The 17339-nt window shown below is 41.5% G+C and overlaps 1 protein-coding gene across 2 annotated transcripts in view; it reads right to left on the reverse strand.

The window, feature by feature from the left end:
• Positions 1 to 17339, reverse strand: part of LOC122789021 (BRCA2 and CDKN1A interacting protein) — a 216208-nt gene that overhangs the window by 27795 nt on the left and 171074 nt on the right. For both annotated transcript variants that reach the window (XM_044056185.1, XM_044056184.1), the window contains one exon: positions 16356 to 16521. In XM_044056185.1, the coding sequence (XP_043912120.1) occupies positions 16356 to 16521 (166 nt within the window). The remainder of the gene's footprint in view (positions 1 to 16355; positions 16522 to 17339) is intronic.

Raw genomic sequence — 17339 nt, forward strand, 5'->3', positions numbered from 1 at the left:
GCTACCTGAACCTTGGGTGGCCATCATGGAAGGATATTGCGAAGCACCGCAGAGCCAAAGGATGCTCTCCCTCTAGAAATCACGTCCAGTTTGTAGTGGTTAATAAAGGTATGAGATGAAGCCCAAGTGGCTGCCGAACAAATATCATCCAATGGAACTCTAGACTTGAAGGCCGCAGCAGTAGAGATGGAACGAGTGGAATGTGCGCGAACTCCTTCCGGTGCGGGTCTCCCAGAGGCTTGGTACGCCAATAGGATACATTGAGAAATCCAGCATGATAGAGATACTTTTGATATTGCTTTCCCCAAATTAAATTTGGCAAAGGAAACGAACAGCTGGTCGGATTGTCTATGACTAGCTGTTCTATGAGTATAAAAGTGAAGCTGCCTATGAACATCTAATGAGTGCAGCTTGTACTCTCCTTTATTCTGATATTTAGGGAAGAAAACCGGTAAATTTATGGATTGATTTATGTTGGTTTCTGATGCTATCTTGGGAAGAAAAGAGGGATTGATCCTGTGGTACACTCTGTCTGGATGAAAGATCAAATAAGGAGGCTTCACAGAAAGAGCTTGAAGCTCCAAAACTCTTTTTGCTGAAGTGATGGCTACAAGGAATGCTGTTTTCCAGGACAAGAATTTGAGATCTACTGAAGCAGCGGGTTCAAAAGGTGGAGCAGTCAAGGCTTGAAGAACTAGTGAAAGATCCCACGGTGGTACGGCTTCTTTTATAGGGGGTCTAAGCAAGAAGGTGTCCTTGAGAAAGGTTTTACACAACTTGGCCGACATCAAAGGCCCTGTATCATGTCCCACATGGTAATGTGAGATGGCTGCCAATTGCACTTTGACAGTTGAACAACTAGCGCCTTCCTGAAAAAGTTCGGTTAGGAAGTCTAATATGGACGGAAGAGGAGCCGTAAAGGGATCTAGATCATGATGCTCCGCCCAGATGGAGAAACGTTTCCATTTACTGCGGTACACTTTCCTGGTGGAGGGCTTATGCGCTGCCACAAGGATGGCTTTGACTGGTGAAGAGATACCGGGAGTCCTAACTAGGAGTGGAACTGGAGCAACCAAGCTGTCAGTTTCAGATTGTCCAGGTTTGGGGTCGGTAAGTTCGACGGATGGGAGATTAGATCCGGACTGGGATCCAGAATCCAAGGAGGATTCACTAGGTGAGACCACAGATAAGGAAACCAAATTTGCCGAGGCCAGAATGGGGCAATGAGGATCATCCTGCTCCCCAACCGCAAGGCTTTCTGTAAGAGTTGCAGCATCAGGGGTAGAGGAGGATAGGCATAAAGTAGACCGGGTGGCCAAGCATGCACCAGAGCGTCTCTTGGAGTTTCCCCTGGAGGGGGAATCAGAGCGAAGAAATTGCCGCATTTGGTGTTTGAGGGAGACGCAAAAAGATCGCAGCAGGGTTGCCCCCATATTGCGAATATCTGCTTCGCTACTAGTGGATTGAGAGACCACTTGTACGGGGTAAGAAGGGTGTGACTGAGTTTGTCCGCTAGGATGTTGGTCCATCCCGGAATGTGCGCTGCAATCAGAAAGCGGTTGGTGGAGATCGCCTATTCCCACACTCTCATGGCTTCGCGGCATAGAGGGTAAGATCTGGTTCCCCCCTGTTTGTTGATGTACCAGACAACCGACATGTTGTCCGACTGAATTGCAATCGTTCCTATGGGGAGGAGATCCTGAAGTGCTTGCAACGCGAACAGCACCGCTCTCATCTCCAGAACGTTGATATGCAGGGAGGTCTCTGTGTCGTTCCACGTGCCTTGGACCGTCCTGCCTGAATAATGCCCCCCCACCCGAGGTGGGAGGCGTCAGTGGTCACCGTGGCGAGAGGGGGAGAGGTGCAGTAGGGACGGCCCGTATGGAGGTCCGAAGTTTGGAGCCACCATAATAGAGCCCTCCTGCAAGCTTTGCTGATAGCAATGGGGTGGTGAAGAGGAAGGGATAGAAAGGACCATTGCACTAGAAGTGCCCACTGCAGTACCCGCATGTTCAGACGGGTGCATGGAAGGAGGGTAATCGCTGCCGCCATGGAGCCTAGTGCCCTCAGGACCAATTCCGCTGGTGAAGTCTCTAATTGGAGGATAGCCCGCACATGGAGTTGCAAATTCCGGATTCTCTCGGAAGTTAGAAAGGCTCGTAGCTCTCTGGTGTCTATTCTGGCTCCTATGAATTCTATAACTTGTGTCGGGGCCAGAAGGGATTTGTCGGCATTGATGGTGATGCCCAACTGTGGGGCTAGGCGGAGAAAGAAATCTCTGGCTGAGCAAAGTAGATGCCTTGTTGGGGCGGTCAGGAGCCAGTCGTCCAGGTACGGAAAGACCTGTATTCTCTGGAGTCTCAGGTGGGCCGCAATCACTGCTAATACCTTGGTGAACACTCTGGGGGCTGTGGTGAGGCCAAAGGGAAGGACCCTGAACTGGTAGTGACTGGCTCCCAGCCGGAAGCGGAGGAACCTCCTGGATCGTCTGTCCATTAGAATGTGGTAGTACGCATCCTTGAGGTCTATAGAGCACATCCAATTGTTCTCCCTTAGAAGGGGGAGAATAGATTGAAGAGTGACCAATCGGAATTTTTCTTTGGTTACTGACAGGTTCAAGCGGGAAAGGTCTAGGATCGGTCTCAAGTCCCCCGTCTTTTTTGGCACCAAAAAGAACCTGGAGTAGAACCCTGATCCGAGCTGGTCTTGGGGGATGGGCTGGATGGCTCTTTTTCTTAGCAGCTGCTGAATTTCTGCGGCTGCGGCCTCCCTCTGATCGGGTGGTACATCGGGGAGGTTCTTAAATTTGGGGACATGGAGTAATGGTATTTTGTACCCTCTGGATATAATGCAAAGCACCCAGCGGTCTGCCGTGATGGACTCCCATGCCGCCAGGTGCTCCGAGAAGCGCCCCCAGACTGCCTCCAGAGTGGAGCAGTCGGGCAACCCTTCAGGGCTGCTGCGTGGGCCGTTCAGAGAAAGGTTCTCTGGACCCAAAGTTTCTTGGAGCCCCTCTGCCCCTGGGGCGGCGTCCTCCCTGTCCTCCTCTGCCACGGAAGGACTGGTTGTCCGGAGCGGGTTGGGAATGTTGCGATTTCCGGAACCACATCTTCTTCTGACCCTTTTGGTTCTTCGAAAAGGACCGCTGGGGAGCAGAGAAGCGGACTCCGACGGCAGACAATGTCTTCCCGTCTTTCTCGCTCTGGACAAGTGTCTCGCGAACCGTTTTGCCAAATAGGGCAGAACCATCAAAGGGGCGTTCGCAAAAGACGCTTTAAAAGGCTCCGCAAAGTCACAATGACGGAGCCAGGCCTGACGTCTCATGACTAGGCCTGCTCCGCTAGCCCTAGCGGCTCCCTCTGTGGCGTGGGACAATAGCCGCATAGAGGTATTTGAAATTGATCTCAGAGTGGCCATTCGAGTGGAGTACAATTGCTTGTCATCCGCCGACATGGACTCAGGAGGGGAGGCAGCGTATTCTTTGATAAGATCCCGCTGCATCCTGATGACATGTGCCATATAGTTCAGAGACCTTACCGAGAAGGTCGCTGAACTAAAAACTCGCTTCCCTAAGCGGTCCATCGAACGGGACTCCTTGCTCGGTGGATGGACTGAGGGGCTCTCCTGAGCCAGTTCCCTCTTCGTGGCTGCCGCCGTCAACATGGCATCTATGGGGGGCCCTTACTCCAGTGTGATCGGTCTGAGGGGGGGCTAAGTATTCTGTCCGGGCGTTTTGGTATTGGCGCCACGGTGTCCAGATCCTTCCACGCCCTGGTGGTAACGAGGTCCACCAAGGGGTCGGCCGGAGGGGACACCCAAGAGGTAGACGGGCCTGCTTCGAATGCCTCCAGAAACACGGACTCATCGGAGGAAGACTTGGGGGCAGACCACCCACCTCTGATCCTCAGCATCTCCATGATGTCTCCAAAGGAGACATCCTCAGGGGGTGATCTTGGGGAGCCTTCCCCTTCCTCCAAGTCCGTGTCCTCAGTTAAGGACTCAGGGGAGTCCACGTGCCTCCTCTTGCACTTATGCTTGCGGGGCACTTCCTCAGGGGGGGCTGTCCGAGGAGGCCTCGCCAGCAATATCCTGTTCCAATGGAACCATCTGGGACATTGAAGCAGGCTGTCCCTTTGGCCGGGTGATGGAAGCCTGGCCCAGCAGAGAGGGAGTGCAGGGAGGAGCCGAGACAAGGACCGGGGGTCCGGATGCTCTCAACAGAGCCCTCTCCACAACATCGAAAGCCGAGGGGGAACCACTCTCTCTTGGATCCGAAAGTAGGTTCCCACTCGGATCCGATGAAGGGATCGGAACCGGCACCGAGACCATCGGATCCGAAGGACCAGTGCGCTCCGACCTGGACGGAGCCGAAGGCACACTGAATCCCTCGGATCTGAAGCTCGAGCCACGGCTCCGAGAGGTCGGATCCGACAGGCTCGAGGGCAGGGTCAGATCCGAAGTACCAAGTACTGTCGGTGCCGACCCACCCCTGGCTCCAACGCTGCTCGGCTCCGAATGCTCCGAACTCGGATAGCGGGTCGGAGAAGAAGCAATAGGATGCAAAAAAGGTGTCGAGCTCCCCCCCAAAGGGGGGGGAGGCAAGAGCACTCCCATCTGCAGCTGGGCCTGGATGAACCTTCGCATCATCCGGTCCAAGTCTGCATCAGACATACTAAAGGTCGATCTCGAAGAGGTCACCGAGGCAGGCCTGGAATGCCACCTCGATGACCTCGATGGAGATCGGGCCTCCTCCTCCTCGGGCCCTGGGGAGAAACAAGGGGATCGGAGCAGAGGAGGAGGAGACCTAGAAGCAGTGGAGGGAGAAGCCCGCTTAGCTGGCGGGGCCGAAACGGAGGTCTCAGCCCGCTGCTTGTGGTGCTTCTCCCTCCATTTCTCCCTCCTGGCCTCCCTGTCCTCCGACACTTTAGCGGGAGTTTGAGTCCCGGATGGAGGAAGGGGGGCAGGAATGGCAGCAACCACAGCCTGTGGTGGAGCCACAGGAGCAGTGGAGGCCGGAGCCGAGTCCGGGGGTAAAAGTCCCGCCAAGACCAACTTCGACCTCCGCTCTTTCAGTGCCCTGGGGTTGAACGCTGCACAAATGGTACAGCCTAAGGTGAGGTGTTCAACCCCAAGGCACCGAACGCACCGAGTGTGGCCATCAGCCAGGGAGAGCTTATGGCCACACTCGGTACATTTAGAAAAAAAGGCTTTTGGGGCCTCAGCCATACTTAAAGAAAAGTAATGTAACACACACACACAGGCCCCAAAACACAACACACAACACACACACTCTAACGACCAGCAAAGGGAGGGAAACTACTTAAATGAAATTATTTTTACTCTAAAGGGAACCTAACACTTACACTCTTAATATCTTTGTGAAAAAATAGGAAAGTTGACAGAAAAATATCAACTTAACTGCCAAGTACTAGACGAGCTCACAGAATCCAGCTATCCACAAGCGCGGCAAACTAGGTCTGAGGTCATGGAGGGTTAGCAGGGGATTATGGGTGAGGGGAGGAGCTAGGAGCTCGGATCCATTAGCCTGAAACAAGTTGCCGGCTCGGATCCGATATCGGATCCAAGACCCACAGGTTGCTGACAAATGAACTCCCTATTTCAGATTGCCTGTTTTCAGAGGAGACCTGGAAGCACTGTCTGGCAAAGTGATTTGCTCAGTCATATGGTAAACAAATGGTGACTTGAGGGGAAAACACAGGAATACAGCTTAGAGCTTGTTAGCATTTCAGAACATTAATTCTCTGCATTAAACTGCCAAACTAAAACATACAGAAGATGGAGAAGAAAAAATCTGTACTTCAGCCTTGATCAAAACAAGCTGTTTTCCACTGCCACCGTTCTTTTTTTTTTGGGGGGGGCAAGTACTTGCTGCCATCAGTTTCTCCCCTTTAATATGTACCCAAAGATGCCACATATATATGAAAAAAATAGAACCCGATAATTTAATTTCCACTTCCCTGACATACCACAGTTTGCAGTTTTTCAGTCCACCATTTTGGAGTTCTATGACACCTAGCATTGCTTACTTTTGGAATTTGTAACGACATCTAGAACACAATCTGGCCTCTAGCAACAAGTTTTATTAATGTGAGCTTTTATGCACAAATGAGTAAGCAGAAAACCAAACAGAATGAAAAGAAATCTGACACACAAGAATGAGATTATGAAGGAGGAGTATCCACAACTAAGACTGTGAGGCTGCCACCCCAGCTAGCTAGAATTTGTAAATAATCCTATGTCATTTGTAAATATTAATATGATCCATAGGTTGTGTTACAAATGTAAGTAAACTGTATGTTATGTGCTGAGATTCAAAAATTTAACATTGCACCCTACTGGAAAAGAGCAAAACTCTAACAAAAAAAAGTTGAATTGTTTATGAAGGTGGTTATCTCAGCTAGGAGACAGAATGTCTGCAGCTAGAAATTCTTTCTATTGTTTGGAAACAGAAATAATTACAAGTTTCAAGGGTAAAAGTATTTAACTGGTTTTACAACTTTGTTAAATTTTAAAATTGTGTATGTGTGTCTCAAATTAAAACTATATTAAGTGGATTCACTGGCTGGTTTCAACTTTTTTGGGTACCTTGGAGGACTTGTTTTTTATGAATTTCTGGTGCCTTTTGCTGTTATTTGTGGATTATTAGTTTCATTCATATGTTTGAGAGGGTATGTAAACAGTATGATGTTGACCAAAGGCTCTGGGTACAGTTCCTGAACCCCTTACTCCATGATAAAGCTGTAACTGTTCTTTCCAAATTGTCTGATAATGACTGCTTAAATGATAATGTTGTATGAGTTCACAAAGATGCCCTTTGGGATGAAAAATGCCCCAGCGACTTTCCAGAGGCTGGTATCCTAGCAGGAGCAGGAGATTTTACCCTTGCTTACCTAGATGATATTGCCATCTACAGCCATTCCTGGCAAGAGCACCTTCAACATGTCAGGGAGGTGCTGGTGCTGAGCAGACTACAGAGGGCAGGGTTGACTATTAAGCCCAGCAAATATCTAGCTAGGACAGAGTGGGGGAGTGGTAAGATCAGGAACAGAACCTGCCAAAGTGGAAGCCATTCAGGCATGGCCTGCACCAGTTACCAAAAAGCAGACAAGGGTATTTTTAGTGACAGCAGAGTACTACAGAAAGTTTGTCCCCAATTATAGTACCATAGCTGCTCCCCTCACAGACCTGACAAGGAAAAACAGGCCAGATAAGGTATTGCAGACCCCAGCATGTGAGCATCCATTCCAGAAGCTTAAAGGAGCTTTGGGAGGACCCCCTGTGTTAGCCAGTCCAGATTACAGCAAAGAATTTGTTGTGCAGGTGGATGCTTCAAACCATGGTGTGGGGACTGTACTTAGCCAGATTTCATCAGAGGGGAGAAGAGCACCCCATGATTTATCTTGGTCATAGGCTCTAGCCCAGGGAGGAATGCTATGCAGCTGTGGGCAATGCAGAAACTTCCGCCTCATTGGTATGGAAGAAAATTCACTGTAGTTACAGACCACAATCCCTTAACATGGCTACATCGAGCCAGCCAGCAAAATGCCAAGTTACTAAGGTGGAGCCTAGGGTTGCAAGCATATATGACAGTGCAGCACTGCAGTGGGGTTAGCAATGCCAATGCAGATGGGCTCTCAAGACAAGAAATGGGGTAAGGTATTCACAGATACGCTACTTTTTCAAGTGACCCTTGAAAAACGCTGCTTGAGAGGGTTGAGCCTAAGTTCTCGTGGGGGGAGAATTGTGAGGCTGCCAGCCCGGCTAGCTAGAATTTTGTAAATAACCTTATGTAATTTGTAAATATTAATATGATCCATAGGCTAGTTTTACAAATGTAAGTAAACTGTATGTTATGTGCTGAGCTTCATAAATGTAACCACAGTGCACCCTACTGGAAAAGAGCAAAACTCTAAGAAAATAAGTTGAATTGTTTATGATGGTGGTTATCTCAGCAAGGAGACAGAATGCCTGCAGCTAGAAATTATTTCTACTGTCTGGAAACAGAAATAATTACAGGTTTCAAGGGTAAAAGTATTTAACTGGTTTTAAGACTTCCAGTTCCAGACAACTTCTGAAAAATAAGTATTTTTACCACAGAGGTGTTATATTTTAAGTTCCTGTTAGCCTGGGAACTAAAGGCAGAAGTGACAAGAATGGTGTAATCTGAGATAACCCAGCAGAAATGTTTGACAGTAATTTAAGAACTATCTCAGAGAGTGAGTCTGTGCAGTTTGTATCTTGTCCTGGATCTGAACACATCCATCTTCAGCGGGTCTATATTAGATCACCGAACGCTTAAAAAAGTGAACGGTGATTAATCGACCCTATGTAAACGAAAGTTTACAATTTCGAACTGTCAGAACAGCGATTTTTTTTCCTAGGGAAAAACAATCGCTGTTCTAACAAAAAAAAAATAAATAAAAAAATTAAAAAAAAAAAAACACTTTAAAGATTACATTAAGTGGGGGGCTTTTCCCCCCACACCCCCTACTTAAATATACCAACTCCGAGACCGCACTACAGTGCTGAAAACAGCAAAGTAACAAAGTGGCCAAGCAAATTCTTTCCCAATTAAAGAATCTGCTTAAAAGCCACTTCAATCTTTTGCTATTTCCATCTTTTGAGTTCGACCAAGACGCATTTATCTTCTGTCTTCTAATAGGGAACCTCTTCAGCACTTCTCATCTGCATTTGCTTTGCTCTGTACGTAAGAACTGGTTCATAGCATCTCTCTTAGAGACAGATAGGAATGTAACAAAATTAGTTTATATGTTTTCTGTATTTATGTGAGACTGTCCTGCAATGTTGTTTTAAAGTATTTCCTGTGATTCTGAACTCTGTCACTGTGTTGAGTTATTGAGTGTTGTCTTGTTCTTTTACTATTTATTATTAACTATAAAAAACATTATTTATTTATTTATTTATTTATCTATTTATTTATTTATTTACATACTTATTTATTTCATTGATATTTTAATGTTCATTTTGGTCTATGAAATATTGATGATATTATAACAAATGCAGTTTTTGAAACATCTTTGAAACATACATTTTTTACTTTAATGTCACTAAGGTCTACAAACCATATGACTATTTACCTATACATATATTTACTTTTATATTTGTATACTGATGCCTATATTTATATTTATATTTTTATTTTATTTTCTAGTGTTTTATGAAAATGTGGTTTTTAAATAAGTTATTATATATATTTATTTATTAACTATTTGACTAACTTATTTAAATAATAGTTTATTATTAATTCATCGCTTAGGGTAATTTCAGAACCATGAACTATGACTTTACAATAATATTTTATATGTTGGTCATGAAATGTTCATATCTATATTTACTATAGCATTTGATTTCATATTAACATGACACACAAAATTAGTAAGCATGTCTAGATAAGAATGCCGTTCTAAATCTTTTGACATCAAAATTTATTGTTCCATTTATTATTACTTTATTTATATATCTATTTATATTTATATTTTTCATTTACTTATTTATTCATCAATCTATTTTATTTTATGTATACTCATTGTTAAAATGCATTTTCAAATGTTTAAATATCTGAATATTTATACATCTATAATATTTATATTTATAATATTTATAATACATATAATAATTATTACCCGACAGATTTTGGTTTAAGAAAGGGTACGAATAAAGATGGATCATATATCGTATATTACGTTATACTTGATGATGATATATATCTAAGTGAATTTCAGATAATTTTAAATGGACATAAAATTATGTATGCCCCATTACATTCAATGTTCCTATTGTTGTGCTGCTTTAAAAAAACTTTTACAGAAAATGACCATTTTAATGCATGTCTTATTACATTCAGTGTTCTTATTGTTGTGTTGCTTTAAATTCTTTACAGAAAATGACCATTTTAATTGAATTATCAGCTAATTAATTAATCATTAACTACATTCATTAAGCTATGCCTCCCTATAAATATGCTGACTGTTTTCAGTTGTATATTGTCTGAAGAAGCGTATCAGAGCATACGCGAAAGCGCTCACCGTTTGTCTTTTCTTCTAATAAATTATTTCATGTAACGTGGAGAGTCCGAGGTTTTTGTTCATTTTCATTATTATTAACTATATTTAAACCTTTTAATTGTGGCTGGTTTGTTTAGAGATATTTAAGCGCTTAGAGTACTTGCATATGTATTTGGTGACACTGTATAGGCCACTCAAATAGCCTTAAAATTTGGTCACACTTACCATTTGGATAATAGTAACATTGCACAGTAGAATTGGTCACTCTTTGGGAAGGGCCTTATAGTAGCTGATAAAGAGCTGGTTGGTGGCAGTGATTACTACCCTACAGTCCGGGCAGAAGGAGGGCATAGCGAGTGAACCTGTGCCAGCCTTCCTCAGGAGTGTTTGTAAATAAATCAAATCTCAGTGTGTGTGTGTGTGTGTGTGTGCACACGCGCATGTCAGCTACTTGGGCAGGGACATGAAGCACTGTTTGGACAGAGAGGGTGCCAGAGGTTTTGGCTTGACCACTCGACTGAGATCTTAACCCTATAGCTGTGCCAGTGGGGAGTCTTATTGGTGATCTGGAGAGAGAGGGAGAAACCAGCCCCAGACTGACTGTGATCGCTGTGTGCTCTTAAAGGAAATTGTAATTTACTGTGTGTGTACTTGTCATCCTCCCAATGAGCACGTCCCTCCCTGGTAAAAGTGGTGAGGATTGAGGCTCTTTGATTACTGGGCCAGTGCAGGGGTATCACAAAGACAATTATAGTTTTTACAATAAAAAAGTAGTTCAGTGACTGTCTTACAAAAACGTGGAACAGGTACACAAGTGTACCTATGAGTTTGCAGTTAAAAACATTCAAATCACTAAAAACTGACATGATTTCCAAAGATACACAAAGAAAATAACAATTCAGAGTAATACTATTCAAATTTAATGGAAAGAACAGACTGAAGAGAGAAGGAAAATCAAAAATAAAACTGGCATATTATTGGGGAGGACACAATGCAATTTGGGAAGAAAACCTTTGCTGAAAAACAAAATGAGATCAGCACTGTTATTCCACCACACCATTTTGCCACATATCAAAATTAATATTAATTACTACTGTACAAAAATCAAGACTGATATAAAATCATTTTTCAGTTTGCTCATGCCTGACTTGTAAATGCAGGAATCATCTCTGTGTCAAACTGCTTCTGGTGGACTAAGGCTACAAATACTGTAAATATTACAGGATTACGCTTTTACTCTTTTTCACAAGGGCTGAAAACTGTGAAGTGTTTACCTGTGCTGTTGGTTAGCAAAGGTAAACAACAGCTCAGACAGCAGGAGATTAACACAATAAGGAAGTAGTGACATGGCACGGACTTCAACTGTACAGCACACAAGTTACAGTCACAATCATTAAAAGGGCTTCTTTGCAAAGCAGAATCCTCAGTTAAGGTCAGTAATCCTGGTCTGCACTACAAGCTTAAGAGGATACAATTATCCTTGGAAGTGTAATTAGATCATAAGTGCCTCCTCCCCTGCCGGTTTATGACATAACCTGAGCCCACACCTCACCATCCACCTCTTACCTCTACACAGGAAATTTGTAGCAGGGCTATAGGCAAATAGGATTCACAGATAACTATGGAGGTTAAGCTGTAGCTGGTCTGCACTGATGATTAAAAAGAGGACAAGTCATTCAGCTTAATTTGAATAATTAATATTTATTTCAGCTCTGGTCCAAGTAGTGAGTAATTTCTAAAAGGTTTTGTATTAGAACAGCAACTCGCAGTATGTGCAGTTGCAAGTCCCGTCTAAACCTCACCCACCACCCAACAATCTGTAACATCATAGAAAAGTTAAGTAATATTCATACAGATGGCAGCATGAATATTCATTGTCTATTTGTAGTTTTAAAAAAATAATATTTGCAGGTACGCATGATGTCACACTAAAATCTACATGGCTGTCAATCATGCATCTCTTCCATACCACAACACACCTGTTTCACCTGTCAATCAATGATGCCATGCCCACTTCTGTACAGAAATATAGTAAACAGAAAATCAGAAAGTCTTACTGTTTCTGTGCAGACTTCCATATGGACAACAAGCTAGTTCAGCAAAGGTCACTCACTATCAGTTATTTCAAACAGAGTTGGCACTACTGGTAAAAACTCAGCTAAGTCTTCTGTGTTCCCAATCTTTACTTTATAGCAATTAATTACTATGCAGTGAACAGCATTACGTAATGCCTTTGAAATTGCAGCTACATGACTTCTATGGTGCCAATATAACTGCTTTCTATTACACCTTCAATGTTTTCTATTGACTGCAGCAAGCCAATAAACTAGAGAAGCTTTGACACAGCTGATGCATGCCCATAAGAGATTTCATTGTAATGAAAGATAAGCTGTTTTTTCTTGGTGCAGTTTGCTTTGGGTCTGTTTTAGGCTTTGTAAGTGAAAATTACTTGTAACTGAATGTACTAATTATTTTACAGTATAGTAATTTTATTAAACATAAAAAGTGACCATTACTTCTCACTCAAGGTCATACTGCTGTATGTTGCTACCCTATAATCACATTTGATCCCCCGAAAAAATATTTTAAAAAAAGTAAATCGGCTACTACTCACTACTGGAAAACAGTACTTGAAAGCAATGCCATGCTGTTACATTTTACTTCTCCACTTTCTGCACTGAAACAATATATTACTACAAAAAGACTAGCTGCAGCTTCTCTCCATCAGATAAGCATGTCAGTGGGACATAATGCTGTACAATGCTTTCCCTTTATCATGTATTAATTTCTGCATTAAAACTTTTTTATTATTAGACATAAACAGTATCTATGCTTCCTCACAGCAATGCATCAGAAAATGGTTCTCAGCAAGACCACAATACTGTTGACCCAGCAAGAAAACAACTTTGTAATACTGCATCACCATGGCAATGTTTTAATTTCTGCACCAAGATATTTATTTTCACTTTTATCGAGTACTAGAAAACAGTGCTTGTCAGGAACAAGCTTTCCCACAGTCATTTTATTTTCTGCACTACATATTAAAAATGCTGATTAGCTGTTAATTCTCATTATAGGGTGTTAAAACACATATATTATCAACATTGCAAAACACTAAAATCACCACACTCTCTCTAAATATGCTGTTGTTACAAAAGAAGAATACCTCAACAAGTGGAACAGTGCTCAATTAAATGTTCCACCACACTGTGCACATTTTTATACAAGTTGCTGATGTCAGCAAAATGATGACTTTCTATGTAAGTTAGTGGGGTGTGCCTGACAGGAAAAAATTAGATTTCACTGGGTCTGTGTTATGTCATGTAGCTGGAGACATTCCCCTCATGAAAGAATACAAGACCTTGTGTTTATAGGAAGGGTGGACCTTATCTTACTTTGAATACACAAGGGAAGGACATTTATTCATTTTACATTTACTGACTTTGGAAGTCCAGCTGGACACAAACGCCCCTTTTCAGTGCAGGCCTGAGAAGAAATGTTCCAGTACATGAAGTACAAAATCTTTTGAGTTATCGACAATGTCAGGTAGAATACAATTAAATACATTTTACAATGTTAAAATAGGTAAGACAGTAATGATACATACAGTGTTACAGTGTGCATGCTGTTTTCTGGTAACAAAACCAACTAAACCATATTGTAATCATGGCTGCAGGGAGAAAAGAAACCTCAGGATTGGAGTTAAATTGCACATGAGAGTGGACAGTTCCTTTAAAACATTTGTTATTAAAGAAAAACATTAAGGTTAGTCATTACTTCACTATAAGGTATCACAAAGGGTCATAGGAATGCAATGGTAGCACTAAAGTCAGCAAACCCACTGTATACAAAGTTTCCCAAGATCATGTTTAACTTTCTAACTCACAACATTTTTGTTACATGAGGAGTGGTTATTCCTCCTAACAGTTAACAGAAAGCACAGCCTGCCAGTAAGATCACAATGCAGTATGTTGCTTCCTGAAGACTATCTTGTGGACAGATGTTTAGCTACTACTACTACTACTCACTACAGTGCAATGGAAAACACACCTATTAGAAAAAAAACACTGTATATTGCTTCCAAATGATCATGTTCTATTTTCTGTACCAAGAGATTTTTTTTTCAACAACAGGTATCAGATATCTGTCTTTGTCAGTCAACAAGATCATACTACTGCATGTTTCTTCCTCATAATTACAATTTTTCTGTAGTAAATCATTTAATGAAACCTGTTAAGATTAGCTATTCCTTCTCACTTTTGGATGCTAGAAAAAGGCTTGTCAGCAAGACCATAATACTGTCCACTGCTTCCCTACAAGCCAATTTTATTTTCTGCTTCACAACATTTTAGATATTTACAGACTAGAGATTCTTCCTCACTATATCATATCAAAAAATAGCATCTGCCAACAAGATCATAATGCTGCATATTGCTTCCTCATTAACAACCTTGTATTTCCTGCATCAAAATATTTTCATTTATTTATTTATTTATTATTTACTTTTATTTATTTATTCATATTTGTTGACCGGGAGTGTCCGACTGGACGTATGTCCATTTTCAGCAGAGGCCCGGGGAGAAAAGCTCCACAGTTAAAATAAACAGACAGTAGTTTCATTGGATTACATAGCGATTAACAATTTAACATAGCAATTACTTACAACATATTTACAGATGAAGAACATAGTACATCAGTAGACAACTAGAATCTTTAACTGTGAAGTACATAACAGACATTAACAAATGTTACAATACGATGTTCCTGCTGTATAATAAGTACTAGGCTTATGAGCATCTGAGCTTGCTATAATCAAGGTAGTTAGTGGAGTGGAAAGAAAGGTAGTGGTTGCATTTCTCAAAAATGTTTAATTACTGCATCTCACTATAATCAACTGTCAAGCAATACCCTAATACTGTACATCACTTCACTATTATCTACTTTAACTTCTTTATGCAGAAGGTTGTTCACTAATGGCCAAATTGTTTGAAATCACATAACCAGTTAATGGTATGTTTGACAGTTGGGTATTGCATGGTAGTCATGAATAACAGATTGCTTCTTTTAGTTTGCTAAAATTATCCTGGTGCTGACAGAACAGGGATGGATTCATTAAGTCAATAAAAAGTTCACCACCTAGATAAAGCCAGATATACTATAAAATGCACAAACAAGTGAAAAATAAAAAGTAATCTGACTGCACGACTATCAGTTATAAAAATTTAATAAAACGATCAGTAAAACACCACTAAGGATGTGTTCAGAATGACCATTATTATCAAAATTTAACTAACAGACTCATGTGAAGCAGTACTTTGCAGGCTCAAAACATACTGGAGACAACTGTACGTTAAACAGTCCTGGATAAAACTACTTAGTGTATTTTAGTCCAAGTTTTACATTTCAGAAGTACAACCAAGCCTGACTCAATCACCTGTACTGGATTTTCCTGGATTGATAACTAGTGGGTCAGTGCAGATGAGTAACTAGCAATGTGATTAAATGCTGGACTGGAAATTCATAACACGAGCCACTGTTGGCTGGACAAGACACTTTGCTTTCTTGTGCTACTGATGTAGTCCCCAGAAAGAAAAGCCCCTCATTAGGTCAGCAAAGTTTCTAAGGTTCAACACAATAACATTAACCTAAAAAGGTTCATCTTACCTTACTAGGCAAAACACCTTTGGATTGGAATGTAATTCATAAAGTTGGTGCTTCATGGGGAACACATTAATGGGGTGTGCATTTAAATGAGTGCCAGTTTAAAACAACATTTAATATCTAAACCTAAGCAGAATTTAACAAACATTATGCTGACAATGATGGTCATCTGTTTTATTAATAAAAGAACCGGGGTTACTTTCTCACTGATATCGATTTAAGGTATGACTTAATTTTCGTATAAATAACATGGCAACCAGTTGCATTTATTCTTGACACATTATGGTTACAATATATAAAATTAAAGCAGCATATTATGACACCAGTGCATATTGAAATAGTTACAGATGGTACATGAAAAAAAGCAATATTTTTGAAAATAACAAAACTGTAAAGTTAATCACAGCATGATAAAAACTGTGAAAATTTTGATGTAATCATACACACAACTCTGAATATGTAACTTTTGTACAGCAAAGACTAAACAGCAGCTATCAGTGCCAAACACTGGTCTGCAGGGAAGGAATGTAGTCCACTGTGCAGGTGTTATACTCCAATGCAACACTAAAGGCATTACAAGCAAACATCTGGCAATAAGAAATGCTTATTCAACTTCAATGTATTACCTGGTAATTAAAGAACACTTACCTCATAGAAAAACTCCTCTTCAGCATTAACAAACATTAATTCTTTCTGCTGTTGGCTGTCATGCAAAATGCTCTTTGATGCCTCTACTAATGTCTTGCTGATTAAAAGATAATAGTGGCATTTCCCACATGGCTTATTTGTCTTCTGGGCATCAGCTAATTCTTTCCTACAGTAAAACAATGTGTGCAAGTTTTAGTGAATGCAATAAAATGGCAAGCAAAAATCTACCACTTTAACTAGCTGACGTTTATTTAAAAACTCAAAATGCTGTAAGGCTATTTATTGCCAAGTGAATAAAGGACAGTGAGACCAACTTGACTTCCTTTTCTCCGCTGTGCTTATTTAAATTTAAATATTCTTGTGCATCAACTAACCTAAAAGACCAGTAAAACAATCAATTTTGCCTGCCAATCACCATAAATAAGAGCTCATCTGCATTTTTCCCAGCAATAAAACTACCAAGCATTTAGCAGCATCTTTGAAATGTGTATTAATGCAAAGCTTTCTTATAAACAGTAGGGCAAAATGGATGCAGAAGTCTGCCGGCAAACAAGGTGTGCCATAGAAAAGAGAGTCAATATACTTGTGCAGACATTTTTTCTGTTAAAATTAGTTAAAATATAAATACAAGCGTGTGTGTGTGTGTGTGTGTGTGTGTGTGTGTGTGTGTGTGTGTATATGCAAAAATTACTTTGTAACTTTCAAAAAATAAGACAAACGACACTGAGGCGGAACTGTTAAGTGCTTTCATTTTGTAACGTTGACAGAATTTCATAACTAATGCTATAAAGTAAAACTGTGTAATAAGTATAAGTGCACACTATTTAAAAATGGTTGACAACCTAAACACCCAACAGAAATAAATCAAAACAGAAATTAGCCCATTAGCTGTCTAGAAACCACCAGCTGTAAATACAGTAGCTAATCAAAAAGAGAGGGGATTGTCCACATTGGCTCATACCAACCAGCGCACTACACATTTGA

The sequence above is a fragment of the Protopterus annectens genome, chromosome 14.part0 (assembly GCF_019279795.1).
Source record: "Protopterus annectens isolate FY-2018-M chromosome 14.part0, PAN1.0, whole genome shotgun sequence".
NCBI classification, from domain to species: Eukaryota; Metazoa; Chordata; order Ceratodontiformes; family Protopteridae; genus Protopterus; species Protopterus annectens.